The 12,916-nt window shown below is 32.5% G+C and overlaps 2 protein-coding genes across 8 annotated transcripts; both read right to left on the bottom strand.

Annotated features, from left to right (window-relative positions):
* Positions 1-571: 571 nt before the first annotated feature.
* On the bottom strand, positions 572-1,162 carry LOC140981564 (secreted RxLR effector protein 161-like). Its single transcript, XM_073447995.1, has one exon. The coding sequence runs from the start codon at positions 1,160-1,162 to the stop codon at positions 572-574; it is 591 nt and encodes a 196-aa protein (XP_073304096.1).
* A 5,370-nt stretch (positions 1,163-6,532) lies between these two features.
* LOC140980732 (uncharacterized CRM domain-containing protein At3g25440, chloroplastic) lies at positions 6,533-11,881 on the bottom strand. 7 transcript variants are annotated; one of them, XR_012175996.1, is made up of 5 exons: positions 10,188-11,264; positions 9,669-9,999; positions 8,751-9,158; positions 7,946-8,653; positions 6,533-6,821 (listed from the first exon to the last, which is right to left on the bottom strand). XR_012175996.1 is itself a non-coding variant. In XM_073446769.1 (5 exons), the coding sequence occupies exons 2-5, from the start codon at positions 10,298-10,300 to the stop codon at positions 8,132-8,134; spliced, it is 1,374 nt and encodes a 457-aa protein (XP_073302870.1). In that variant the 5' UTR covers positions 10,301-10,414; positions 11,865-11,881; the 3' UTR covers positions 7,853-8,131. The 7 variants fall into 7 exon arrangements, 5 of the variants coding, with proteins under 5 accessions (XP_073302870.1, XP_073302869.1, XP_073302868.1 ...); XR_012175995.1 differs by lacking the exon at positions 6,533-6,821 and adding an exon at positions 6,921-7,165; XM_073446769.1 differs by lacking the exon at positions 6,533-6,821 and adding an exon at positions 11,865-11,881 and having other exon boundaries at positions 7,853-8,653; positions 10,188-10,414.
* Between the last annotated feature and the right edge of the window lie 1,035 nt (positions 11,882-12,916).

A 12,916-nucleotide genomic window follows, 5' to 3' on the forward strand; every position in this document is an offset into this window, starting at 1 on the left:
ACAACAATAAGCACAGATGGATAGAACAAGTAGTTCCAACATCCCTCTTCCTTCAGCAACGCTTCACTGTTTGGAGAGTTTAAAAGAAGCTATTAAAGATCTTGTCTTGGAAAAGGTCATGTCCACATGGACTAAAATACATGACCTCCAAACCATTCAGCGAGATGGATTAGTTGCTACTGATAAACAGAAGGCAACTGAGATCAAGTATAAGAGTCGTCTCGATGTCATCCATACTTCAGATCTTGCCACTGATGAAGGTCTTTTACAATTGATGCTTTTGAAGGAGCAGTTGGTGCTGGAAAAGATTGCTTTATCAGAAGGCTTCAGAAGAATTTCCTATAATGACTTGTCTGGTTGGATGTCCCTTTGGCTAGATGCCAATGAAAGAGAAATGAATCATGTAATACGTGAAAGATATTATCAATAAAATATCTATTTCAATTTATTAGTGTTTTCTTTCTTCATACTAACTGATATCAGTTGACTAACTAACAATTGACTAACTGACAAATGACTAACTGAATAATAATTAGCAATAACTGACATAGCAACATCAAAACAAATATAATTAAGACAGAACAATTAAACCAAGAATATTTCGAAAGTAAGAAAACTTAGTCTCAGGAAGTGGCTTAGTGAAAATGTCAGCAGCTTGTTGTCCAATTGAAATGTACTTCAGCTTTATTGCCTTCTTCAAAGCATAATCTTTCATGAAGTGATGTCTGACATCAATTTGTTTGGTCCTGGAGTGAAGAACTGGATTGTATGTAATTGCAATCGTGCTGGTATTATCACATAAAATTTGTGATTCTACTACAATGATTCCATAATCTTTTAGTTGTCGCTGAATCCAGAGCAGCTGAGCACAACAGCTTCTAGCAGCAAGATATTCTGCTGCAGATGTGGAAGTTGCTATGAATTTTTGCTTCTTTCTGAACCATGAAATCAGTCTGTCTTCTAGATACTGACATGATCTACTGGTGTTTTTTCGATCAAGCTCACATCCTGCATAATCCGCATCTGAATATCCAACTAAATTAAAAGTTGAATCTTTGGCATACCATAATCCTACATTTTGTGTTCCTTTAAGATATTTCAATATGTGTTTGGCAGCTAAATAATGCGATTGATTAGGATCAGCTTGAAATATGGCACACATGCAAATAACAAATACAATATCAGGACGACTAGCAGTGAGGTATAATAAAAAGCCTATTAACCCTCTGTAAAGTTCCGGCTCAACTGATATACCCCCTTCATCTTTATCTAATTAAATTGATGAGCTCATGGGAATGTCTTTATGCCAAATTTCTTAAGCAGTTCCTCCATGTATTTTGTCTGACTGATAAAAGTACCAGCCTCCAGTTGCTTCACTTGCAGTCCAAGAAAGAATGTCAGTTCACCCATCATGCTCATCTCGAACTTTTCCTACATTAACTTGACAAATTTCTCACATAATTTGGGGTTAGTTGACCCAAAAATAATATCATCAACATATATTTGCACAAGTAAAATATGATCATTCTTTGAAAATTTGAACAGAGCCTTATCAACTGATCCAACAGTAAAATCATGATCAGTTAGGAGTTTTGAAAGTGTTTCATACCAAGCTCTTGGAACTTGTTTAAGACCATATAGATCTTTGTTCAAATGATAAACATGATCAGGAAGGGAGTGATTAACAAAACCTGGTGCTTGTTCAACATATACTTCTTCCTGCAACTAACCATTCAGAAATGCACTTTTGACGTCAATTTGGTAGACATTAAAGTTTTTGAATGAGGCATAAGCAAGGAACATTCTGATTGCTTCCAGTCGTGTAACTGGTGCATATGTCTCTTCATAATCTATTCCTTCTTCTTGCATATATCCTTGTGCTACAAGCCTCACTTTGTTGCGCAGAATTGAACCATCTTCGTTCAATTTTTTCTGTAAACCCACTTCTACCTATAATGGTTTTAGAGATTGGTCTTGGAACTATGTTTCAGACATTGTTATGGGTAAACTGATTTAGCTCTTCTTGCATAGCATTTTGCCAGTTAAGATCAACAAGAGCTTCATCAGTTTTCTTTGGTTCCAATTGGGAAACAAAAGATGAATGAATAAATAAATTAATCATTTGATTCAGAGTTCTTACCGAATCAGATGGATTACCTATCGCCAATTCCGGTGGATGTGATTTCTTCCATCTGTATTTAGCGTTTGTTGTATCGATCTCAGCAACTGTTTCAATTGGCAACTGATTGTTTTGTTCTCTTCAGTTTCAGTTGCTGCTGCTTCAGTTGGTATTTGAATATTATCATTTTGCTCTATCAACTGATTATCAGGAACAATTTCTTGTTCAACTGATTGATTCAACACTTCTGGTTCTGGTGTTTGAAGGATATTTCGATTGATGTGATTTTCTTCTTCACTATCATCCTCCAAACTTATATCTGTAAAGCGATCAACTAGCTCAACTGGATCAGTTGGCTTATCAGTTAGTACAGATTCATCAAATACAACATGAATTGACTCTTCGACATTCAAAGTGCATTTGTTAAATACTCTATAAGCTTTACAAACTGATGAATAACCAAGAAATATTCCTTCTGCAGATTTAGCATCAAAAAGCTTTTAAATGATTCCAACCTAATAAGAAACCACACTTTTACGTCCATGCCATATCTCATATGGCGTTTTCAAATGATTTTTTATTAATCATCGATCTGTTCTGAGTGTAACATGCAGTGTTTACTGCTTCTGCCCAAAATATTTTAATATCAATTAAATAAAATAATTATGCAATTCAAGTAATTTAGCATGCATGTGCTTTACGTATGTTTTGTTTTTCGGACGTTACATAATGAGTTTGGATTTAAATAAAATACGGTGGTCCCGTAAAAATATACGCTTAGATTTCCCGTTATGTGTCATAATTTACTCAAAATACACCAGGATTAGATTATCCCCGAATTATCATATTTTGGGCTAATAATAATGTTGACTGTGTCATGTGTTTTGTAAAAAAAAAGAATGATAAGAAGTTGTTTTTCTAACTCTTACACCTTATATATATATATATAAATTTGACTGAAGACGACATTGGTTCTTCTCGAAATATATGCTCATGTTTCCCTTTTATGTGCCAATCTTACACGAAATATACTATAATTGGGTTAGATTATCCCCGATTTATCATATTTTGTGTTACGATAATGTTGATAGTTTTTTGTGTTTAGTATAGAAGTATCATGATAAAAAAGTTGTTTTTCTAACTTTTATGCATTAAATACACATGAGTTTGAATTTAAAAAAATGGTGGTTCCCCTCAAAATATGTGCTCAAATTTCCCATTTATGTGTCATAATTACACGAAATACACTGAAACTGCATTAGATTATCTCCGAATTATTATATTTTTTGCAATAATAATTTTGATAATGTCTCGTGTTTGGTATATAAAAATAATTATAAGAAGTTGTTTACCTAACTCTTACTCCCTTTATGTGCCATAATTCACATGAAATACGCTGGAATTGCGTTAGATTATCCCCGAATTTAATTATCATATTTTGTGCCAATAAAAATGTTGATAATGTCTTATGTTTATTAGATAAAAAATGTGGTAAAAAATTGTTTACTCCTTAAATATACATATGCGTTTGACTGAAGACGACATTGATTCTTCTTGAAATATATGCTCAAATTTCTCTTTTATGTGCCGTATTTTACATGAAATATACTAAAATTGTATTAATTTATTCACAAATTATCATATTTTGTGCCATGATAATGTTGATAGTGTTTTGTATTTAGTTGATAAATATTATGATAAGAATTTGTTTTCCTAACTTTTATTATGCATTAAATATACATATGATTTTGGATTTAAAAAAAAGAAGATAGTGATTCCACTCAAAATATATGTTCAAATTTTCTCTTTATGTGTCATAATTTACACAAAAGTCAGTGAAATTTAGTTAGATTATATCAGAATTATCATATTTTATGTCAATAATAATTTTGAGGTGTCTTGTATTTGGTACATAAAAATAATGGTGAAAATTTGTTTTCCTAACTCTTACTCCTTAAATATATATATGAGTTTGGTGCAAGACAACATTTGTTCCTCCCAAAATATATCTTCAAATTTCCACTCTATGTGCCATAATTTACACGAAATACATTGGAATTGTGTTACATTATCCCCAAGTTATCATATTTTGTTCCAACAATAATGTTGATAGTCTTGTGTTTAATTAGTAGATAAAAATCATGATAAAAAGTTGTTTTCCTAAATTTTATGCAGTAAATATACATATAAGTTTGGATCAAAACAACGATGATTCTCTCAAAATATATGCTCAAATTTCCCCATGATGTGCCATAATTTTTCACGAAATGCTCAGTTCTTCACATGTTAGTCTTTAGGAAGAATATTTCACAGCCATCAAGTATTTAAATATCTAAACATCAAACATAATACAGTGGATAGTTATTGAATAAAAGTAACAAATATCAACTAGTAACAAGCCATAACATGAACAATATATGAAGTCACTGACTATATCTTTCCACATCGTGCAATGCAGTCACATATCCAACTATTATAATTTTTTCACATACTAAGACAAGATAAAGTAAAAAGGCCGTCAAGACAAAATGTGCCACCAATACAACCACTAGATCACATACGTCGTCTTGTAGATGCGTCCTCGTTAATTTTTTGTTCCATCAGCCTTTTTTCCTATGTATGGGAAAGTCTATGAGTTTTTTTTAGGTCAATCATAATTTTGAAAGGTAAAAATATATGAATATACGATGTTTTGCTCGTAAATCAAACAACTCAACACTATTATGTTTATAGTTTAATAAAGTAAAATTTGGTGTAATTCTAGATTGGATGAAATCATGATATCAAAAATATTTGAATTGATATCCACCTTATGATTAAAAAAAAAGTTTATTAATAAAAAAATTTTGTGCCATCCACCTTTTTCCATTAGCAATGTTATACCATATCCATGTAGTATTGTATGTTCAATAGATACTTGGTCATGTAATTAGTCGTCAATAGGGTAACATTTACATAAACTAGGTATGATTATGGCTCAATAAATTGCGTATTAGTGTGACTCAAGAATGATTTGATGTTAATCGAGTACATATTTGGCCTACTAGATAACCATCTTGGATCATTGCATCATTAAAAGTTGTACATATCTTACCTTCGATTGTGTATCATGAAAGTGGACACAACATAAATATTAAAGTATGAAATATGGCATACCATGAGAATCTAACTCAAATGGTAGATCATCAACGATCATAGGAAAATATTTGGTGCAATCTAATAATGGATGAACTAATATCCACTTGAAGACCCTCAGGAGTCAGTAAACAAGTAAAATCATAACCCTAGAATATAGAGCCACGTTTCCTTAGGTCATAAGGATTAATTATGTACAACCATAACCACATATTTATCTATTCGATAAATGATAATCACTTGAAAATTCAAAGTAAGGGTAGTTCGATGAACTCATCCTACTATGTCCATACTGATGAAATGTGGTAAACAACATCATATATGTCAATTTCAAGATCAAACGACTTGAAATAAACATCAAATCGGGATCACATTGTGATTTTTAATTATTTGGGGCTGATAAGTTATTTCGCTTCTTCTTAGAATCAAAATCATTAATTATTATATTGTTATCATTTTTTTTGAACAACTCTCTTTCAATGTAGATAACATAGCTTTCAAATTGGAAGTGGGAAGGGGGTGACGGGAATGAGGCTATGGGCGTTAGGGATTGACCGGTTCTATTTTTAGCATGTGTGCATTTGTGTCTTTGGACTTTTTATATATAGAAGGTCGTGCAAACATGACCTAATCATGTATATTTTCAATTCTCAAGTGTGATTTTAATTCTAATATTTATTTTATATCGTATATAATTTTGATATTTAACATTACATATTATAATTTTGATATTTAACATTACATATTTTAAAATTAAATTTAATATTGAGAATTTAATAATCCTAAAACACCCTTTCTTCATTTTTTCATCTCAATAAAATATTACAACTTAGAGAAAAAAATTACCTTCCAAAATAATTGAAATAAAATTATTTATTTTCTTAATAAATAATTGATGATCATGATAACGATAATAATATTCTATTAATAATGATAAATATAAAGTGTTGTTATATTATTACCAACAATAATGACGATTATCATTATTGCCACTATTAATTTATATATTATCGTGTATTATTATTCTTATTTTTTTAGTTATTAATAATTCTTCTTCTTCTTTTTTCCTATTTTTTTTATTTTCAAAGATTTATTGAAAAAGCAAAAATATTCCTCCAACTTTAGTTGGCAAAATGCGATAGATTCAAATTTTGCAAAATTGGAAAAATTATTTACTTTATTTCTCTAAAAAACAGTCCTCATAAATATACACAAATTCATACTAAAATATTATAATTCTATAAATGTGATGACCCAAGTTCTATTAATGATGATCAAGTATGATTATATGTCTTATTTACGAAAATCAAAGTTTTTAATCAGCAGCCCGTTCGAATCATCGAAGCAAGATAATACCCTCCGAAAAAGATCGAAAGTTTTGAAAAGAGATTGGCGCTTCTGAACAGTGATAAGACCTTCTGATGTATTGTGTCAAATGATCATCGACATGAAGGAGTTAGGAGCTTCCGAAGTAAAGATCGGAGCTTCCGAAAGCAAGGTCTCAAGACAGAAATGACACATAGATTTCAAAATGTTCAAACCTGAGTTTAGAGCTTCTTCACCTAGCCTATTAATAAGGCACTCGAGAATCAGAATTTTCACACCAACATAGTATCTATTGTATATATTCAATGACTTAACTATGCAGATTGTATGAATGTACAAATAAAACATAATGTCATGATTGAATAAAACCATAAAATATTATTAAAATAAAGATCGAATTTGTATTAAAGTCAATAAAATCCAATCTTCAAGTTGGCTCGCTGGATACCTACCCTAACATCAGCCAGCTTATCTTTAATTTTTTTTTGTAAAAAATTCTCTAATTGTAGTCGAGAAGGGCGATCCCCTTTGTTCACTCGCTAGTATGGCGCATATCAATGCTTGCATCCTTCATGTGATTTATCTCTCTCTCAAATATCGATAAATAATGAGCTAATGTTTCAACTTGGTAGCGTAATCCATACAGGTATCAAAATCAGACACGACCCTCCAACCCGACACTGTTCAACCTGAAAAAAATCAGGTTTAAGTTTGGATTTTTTGGGTTTGGGTCAGATCGGGTTGGACCGATTAACTGACCCGAAAAAAATGATCGAGTTAAGTTGGATTCAAGTCAACCCGTGTTAGGTTCGAGTCGAGTTGACCCGAAAATTTTAAATTTTTTTTAAAAAAAATATAATTAATAAATTTTACCTATATTTTTTATATTGTATGTCTGAAAAAATATTTATTGAATATTTATATCATAAATTTTTTTAATTTAATATTTATTTTGAACATTTCTTTTATTTTTTAAACAATTTTTTATTTGATTTAGTAAATATATTTTATTTTTCTACAATTAGACTTTCAAATTTAAATCATATATACGAAAAAGATTTATTTATTATGTGTTTAAATTAAAAAAAAAATTTGAATTTTATTTAATTTTCTTTAAAAAAAATTTTAAAAAAATAAAAATCGGGTTGAATCGGGTTCGGGTTGAGTGTTTTCGGGTTGGCTCGAGTTCGGGTTGAACAATTTTTGAATAGTACTATTGTTCAACTCGACCCAACTCAACCAATTCAGCCGAATTGACACCCTTACTAATCAACTTTCTCAAAATATGGACCAAACAAAGAGTTTGGATAAGCAAGAATGTTTTAACTTTTTTTCTGAACAGATATCATAGAACATGATATGTACCTCCATTTTGTAATCATGTAGAATGACTGAGGACCGCACCCCAACATATTTTCGCATTTCACAAAAGGAACTAACCTGATTTCCAATATAATGACAACACCTTAAATAGTAGCACCAATCATCATCTTATCATCGTTCATGATAAGAAGCCAACAGGGTTATAATTAAGCATTCTCAACTATCCAACTAGTTCCCCTTTTTCTTCAAAAGAGAGGCAGCTCGTAAAACTAATCTGTCAACCTCATCAAGATCCGACAACTCAGCATCTTTTTCATTTGGTTTCTCTTGTGGAGAATTGGAAGATACTTGGTGCTTATGGTATATAAATTTTTCCTCTCTATCAGTACGCACTGAAAACTTGTCAAACTCCTCCAAGTAAAGATGTTTTTCTTCTTTTTCCTCATCCTCATGGTCAGTGTCTGTCTCAAAAATATCTGACAGTGATTCAGACTCAGAATCCATGCCAGATCCAATCATTGACACATCATCGCCGATAACTTCGCCACTTTTATCCAACAATTCTTTCAGTCTCTTTGATCCTTCAGAATCACCACCAGAATCAACATTACAAATACCAACTAATTGCTTTTCCTCGGTACATGTTTTCCTTTCAGCCTGCGATTGAAGCAGCTCTAAGTCCTGCTCAAGTTTTGGTATGTATTTTTTTACTGCTCTCAAAGCATCCCTGTATTTGGATTTATCAAAAGCCTGAACTCGAGAAAATATGACAAAATAAACGCATTAGTTTTTTAATTACATCTGCTAATGAACCAATATCATAGAGCAATGACATAAAATGACAAACCTTCTTTCTTGGGAGAGTTGTCCTGGGAGACATTATCTCTGTTGGTGGCTGAGAGTAGTTTTTCCCCCTGTACATAATAATAATGTTCTCTTCTTGTATATCGAGCACAATGCCTCCACTCAGTCTTGCTAACTCGACAGCAATCTCCTTCACCTCTTCTGGAGAAAATGTCTTCACTATAACTTTCAGTGTCTGGTGCTTTTTCCAATGTAAGTGCATGTTCAATATCACACCCTGATAGATTCCACGTCTTCCAACAGGGACATAATTCTTGCATTTCTCACCCATCTTCAAATAGTAGAAGTGTTCTTCGGGGGTTAATATTTCTGGGTCGTGTGTAGTTTCTGATGATTCCTTGGGCTCAATTTTATCAAGACCTTCAAGCAATCTTTCCTCTTTTCTCCTAGCCTTCGTGAAACAAACACAAACCATACAACAAATTTGAAATCAGTTGCCGTTTCAGCTATGCATCATCACAGACACCAGAGCATCTGAGACAGGTAAAATGTACGCCATGCAAATTAAGCATGCAGAGAATAGAGAAATGTTATATCATACTTGACTTAGTTCCATTACTTCTATGGTAGCAGGCAGAAATCATTTTCATTCCTATTAGTTTCGACGATGCAAGTGTTCATAGATCACACTTTTACTTCTACGTGTTCATCGAAGCAGGAAAAACAGAAACATATAAAGAACTATTTCATGCGGCATAACTCATAGTTGTGTTCATCAAAATGAATTTCCAGTCTGGACATAATTAGAATGTTAAAAACTTCAAGCTCAAAAATAATGAACCATCATATGAAAAAAATTACTTATATAAACTCGAGTCTCCAATGGAAAACATCTATTTAAGATTCAAAAGTAATGAAACCATATAAAGTAAATAAGTGGAATAAAATTTTTAGTTTCTACCTTCGTTAATTTGTATAAGACCCTTTCTTCTGGGGTCATTCTTTCATAGTCTTTCTTCTTCTTATACCTAAAAAACTTCAACCATCTTACCATCGCTCGCTTTCCTTTCGGCCTTTTCCTCTTCTTCTCCGTAACCTGGCTCGAATCATCACAGAAAGTATCATTTCTTCCACTCTGATCCACCATAGGCTCCGGATTCGTCAAAACTCGACCCGAATGAATCCAAGAAACACCTGCAAGAATATATCTTCGAAGTTCCTTTTCACAGTGGAAAGATTTCTCAGCGGCAACTAAATTGGATCTGTCAAATATCCTGTATAGATACATCTCCCTGAAAAACAAAATAAACAGTTTGTGTTATACCTAATAAACAGCAGTTTGTGTTATACCGTTCATAATTCAAAAGGCAGCCTCTTTAACTCCAAAAGTATATTTGAATTCTTAGATATGTTGTAATAGTAGAATTTATACCGGTTGATACAAGCACATATACTAACAAAAAATGGTCAAAAAAATTACCTGGTGTTATGAAGTATGGGGCGGGATTGGCAGAAGAGGGGTAAAAGGTAGAGATAATTGGCAAAGGGACTTTTGAGGAATTGAGATTTATATGCCAAAAATCTGATCGCCATGTTCCTCTCTATCTACTTGATTTGTTCACTTACAGTTGAAGGACCGAAGCAATTGAAGGCAGGCTTTTGGACATCAAATCGGTTTCAAGCAGAATGACTTGGAACAAAAAAAATCTGCAATAAGAAGCCACATCAGATTGCATTTTGTGAACTTTTGACAGTACATTCAAGGGATTTGTATTAAAAGTACTGCTTAGGTGTTTAGCTCCCTAAAATAAGGTTACGAAGTAGGGAATTTCCAAGTTGCAGTAGGGTCTTTGATAAACTTATCACAGGTACCTTAAAAGGAATTATAGAAACAAAGATTTCGTTGAGAATATAAGCTCCCTATAATATCTTAAAAGATGTGAAAGAATTAACACGTGGCAAGAATGTCCAGTAAAATTTTCACTGTTACCTTCAAAGGAATAATGGATAAAATTCAGCTTCTTAAGAAATATGAAAACAAAACCTGAGTGCTACTTGAACAATAAATCAATCAATTCGAATCAAGATTTATGGGAGACTAAATATTAATCTCTCATCTCTAGTGGTTTAACCTTTTGAGTCATTATTTGCCTTCAAACATGTCTAGATTACTCTTACAGTAAACCCTCGGGCTTGGTCCTTAGGTATCACATTTGCCCCCAACACTATCATTACCTATACAATACTAATAGTTTTCATTTCAGCCCTTTCATGTTTTAGTAACATACTTTTTGTGATGCTTCACCGACCGGAATTTTTGCACAAATGTGTAGCAACAGGAATCGAACTGAAACTCCACCTCTAATACAAAAATGCAAGCATCTGATAAATCTCTTGTATTGAGTTGCAATGACAACTATTTCAAAGTCAAGTTCGAATGCGAAACACACATGGAATTAACCATGCCCGTAAAATAATCAAACCCTGGAACTTCTTTAAAAATAAATAGATAAAAACAATAATAACTAAAAAAAAAGAAAAAACAGATTTGCTCCATGATGTATATTGTATTGCCAAGAATATGGAGACACAGGTAAGAGACAGAAATAATATCATTGATATGACTGTGAGTGCCCTCTGTATCGGAGCATGCTCATAGAACCAACACCATATTATTGCATTAAGTGTGTAAAATTTATAATAAGCAGTATCGGGGAAAAAAATCATATAAAAAAATCAAATGTTGCCCACAACAATTCTGAGCCATTTCATCAAGCTTAACGCCAAATTCTTGAAGGTTCAGGCCTAGCGTCCCACTGTTCGTGTATTTCACACATAAATATATGCAAATCTATAGAAACATTTGAAACGGAAAACAGCCACTGCCCCTGGCCCCTGCCAGCACCTCATTGCAAACGAAGGAATCACGCAAGAAATGATTTTTTTCCTTTAAAACTTCATTAAGAAACAAAAACGAAGTTCAAAAGTCGGATACCAAGATTTATAATCCATACTAAAACCATCTCTACCTTCGCACTGCCATTTTCCGATGCAGTAAACACAGCTAAAATCTATCATTACAAGAAATCCTTTCAGATGGCCCCATCTATAAATGGATTATCTAATCGATCGAGTTAGAAAAGCGAGGGCGAAGAACCTGCAATTGAAAGCAAACTCGGTGGAGACTGGTACAGAGGACTCAGCTGGCAACCCGAACCCAAACCTAATACTTTCTCATGAAACATTTTTTATTGGGGGCAAATGATAAAAAAGGGAGTAACGGAAGAGTTTATTAAGGAAAAAGATGTGAATGTAATTTAGTTTTTTATCATTTGTTTAAAATTTGTTTAAAAATTTGTTTTTTCATTAATAAATTAATTTTATATATAATAAAATTTATAATTTAATTAAATAAAAAAACTTATTCGACTCAATTTTTTTATATTTCTCGACTCAATTTTAGATCTCATTTCATTTCTTATCTTCACAAAAAATCTTTTTCCTCTCAACCTTCCATCCTATTATTTTTTGGCTAATAATTAACCACGAATCTATAAATTATTCTTCTGCAACAAATCCAAAAATAAAACTATGTATTGAAAAAAAATTTATTTTGAGATATCAAATTTATTGAGTCTCGTCAGTGTTCACGACCCAAGATGAAAAACTTCACCCAGGTCGTGACACGACCCTTGGCTTCACGACCCATGGGTCGTGGGTCTTGTGCTTCACGACCGAAGCACTTGTGCTTCACGACCCAACTTTGGGTCGTGAAGCACAAGACCCCGTGACGTGAAGATTTGTGAAGCACTTGTGCTTCACAAGACCCAGGGTTGTGACTTCACGACCCACCCGGGGTCGTGACGTGAAGATTTCACGACCCTTTCACGATCTATGGGTCGTGACACAACCCATTAATTTTAAATTTTTATAATAAATAACCTTTGTTTTGTTTTAAATTTATACAACTAATAATCTTTTTGTTTGTTTGGTTTTTTTTTTACAGTTTACTTTCTCGCTAAACTTGGAAGAAATCAATTTTTTGAATACAAGTTAACTTTAGGATCAAAATACGTTGAAATCTGTAAGAAGAAGTACACTTAATTTGGTAATTATGTGTTAAGGATTATAACAATTTCAATCAAAACTGAGTCGAGGTTTATGACTCGTCAGAAAATTGGGTCGAGATTATACTCGACCCACGCGACC

The sequence above is a fragment of the Primulina huaijiensis genome, chromosome 7 (assembly GCF_012295235.1).
Source record: "Primulina huaijiensis isolate GDHJ02 chromosome 7, ASM1229523v2, whole genome shotgun sequence".
Lineage (NCBI taxonomy): Eukaryota > Viridiplantae > Streptophyta > Magnoliopsida > Lamiales > Gesneriaceae > Primulina > Primulina huaijiensis.

What these genes read in the sequence shown, in the direction of transcription:
- LOC140981564 (XM_073447995.1), bottom strand. Translation starts at nt 1,162, where the DNA reads ATGTGTGCCATATTTCAAGCTGATCCTAATCAATCGCATTATTTAGCT.
- LOC140980732 (XM_073446769.1), bottom strand. Translation starts at nt 10,300, where the DNA reads ATGGCGATCAGATTTTTGGCATATAAATCTCAATTCCTCAAAAGTCCC. An exon ending in TCTTATACAAATTAACGAAG is followed by an intron (nt 9,159 to 9,668) that starts GTAGAAACTAAA and finishes TGTTTCACGAAG; the next exon opens with GCTAGGAGAAAAGAGGAAAG. An exon ending in CAACTCTCCCAAGAAAGAAG is followed by an intron (nt 8,654 to 8,750) that starts GTTTGTCATTTT and finishes TCTCGAGTTCAG; the next exon opens with GCTTTTGATAAATCCAAATA.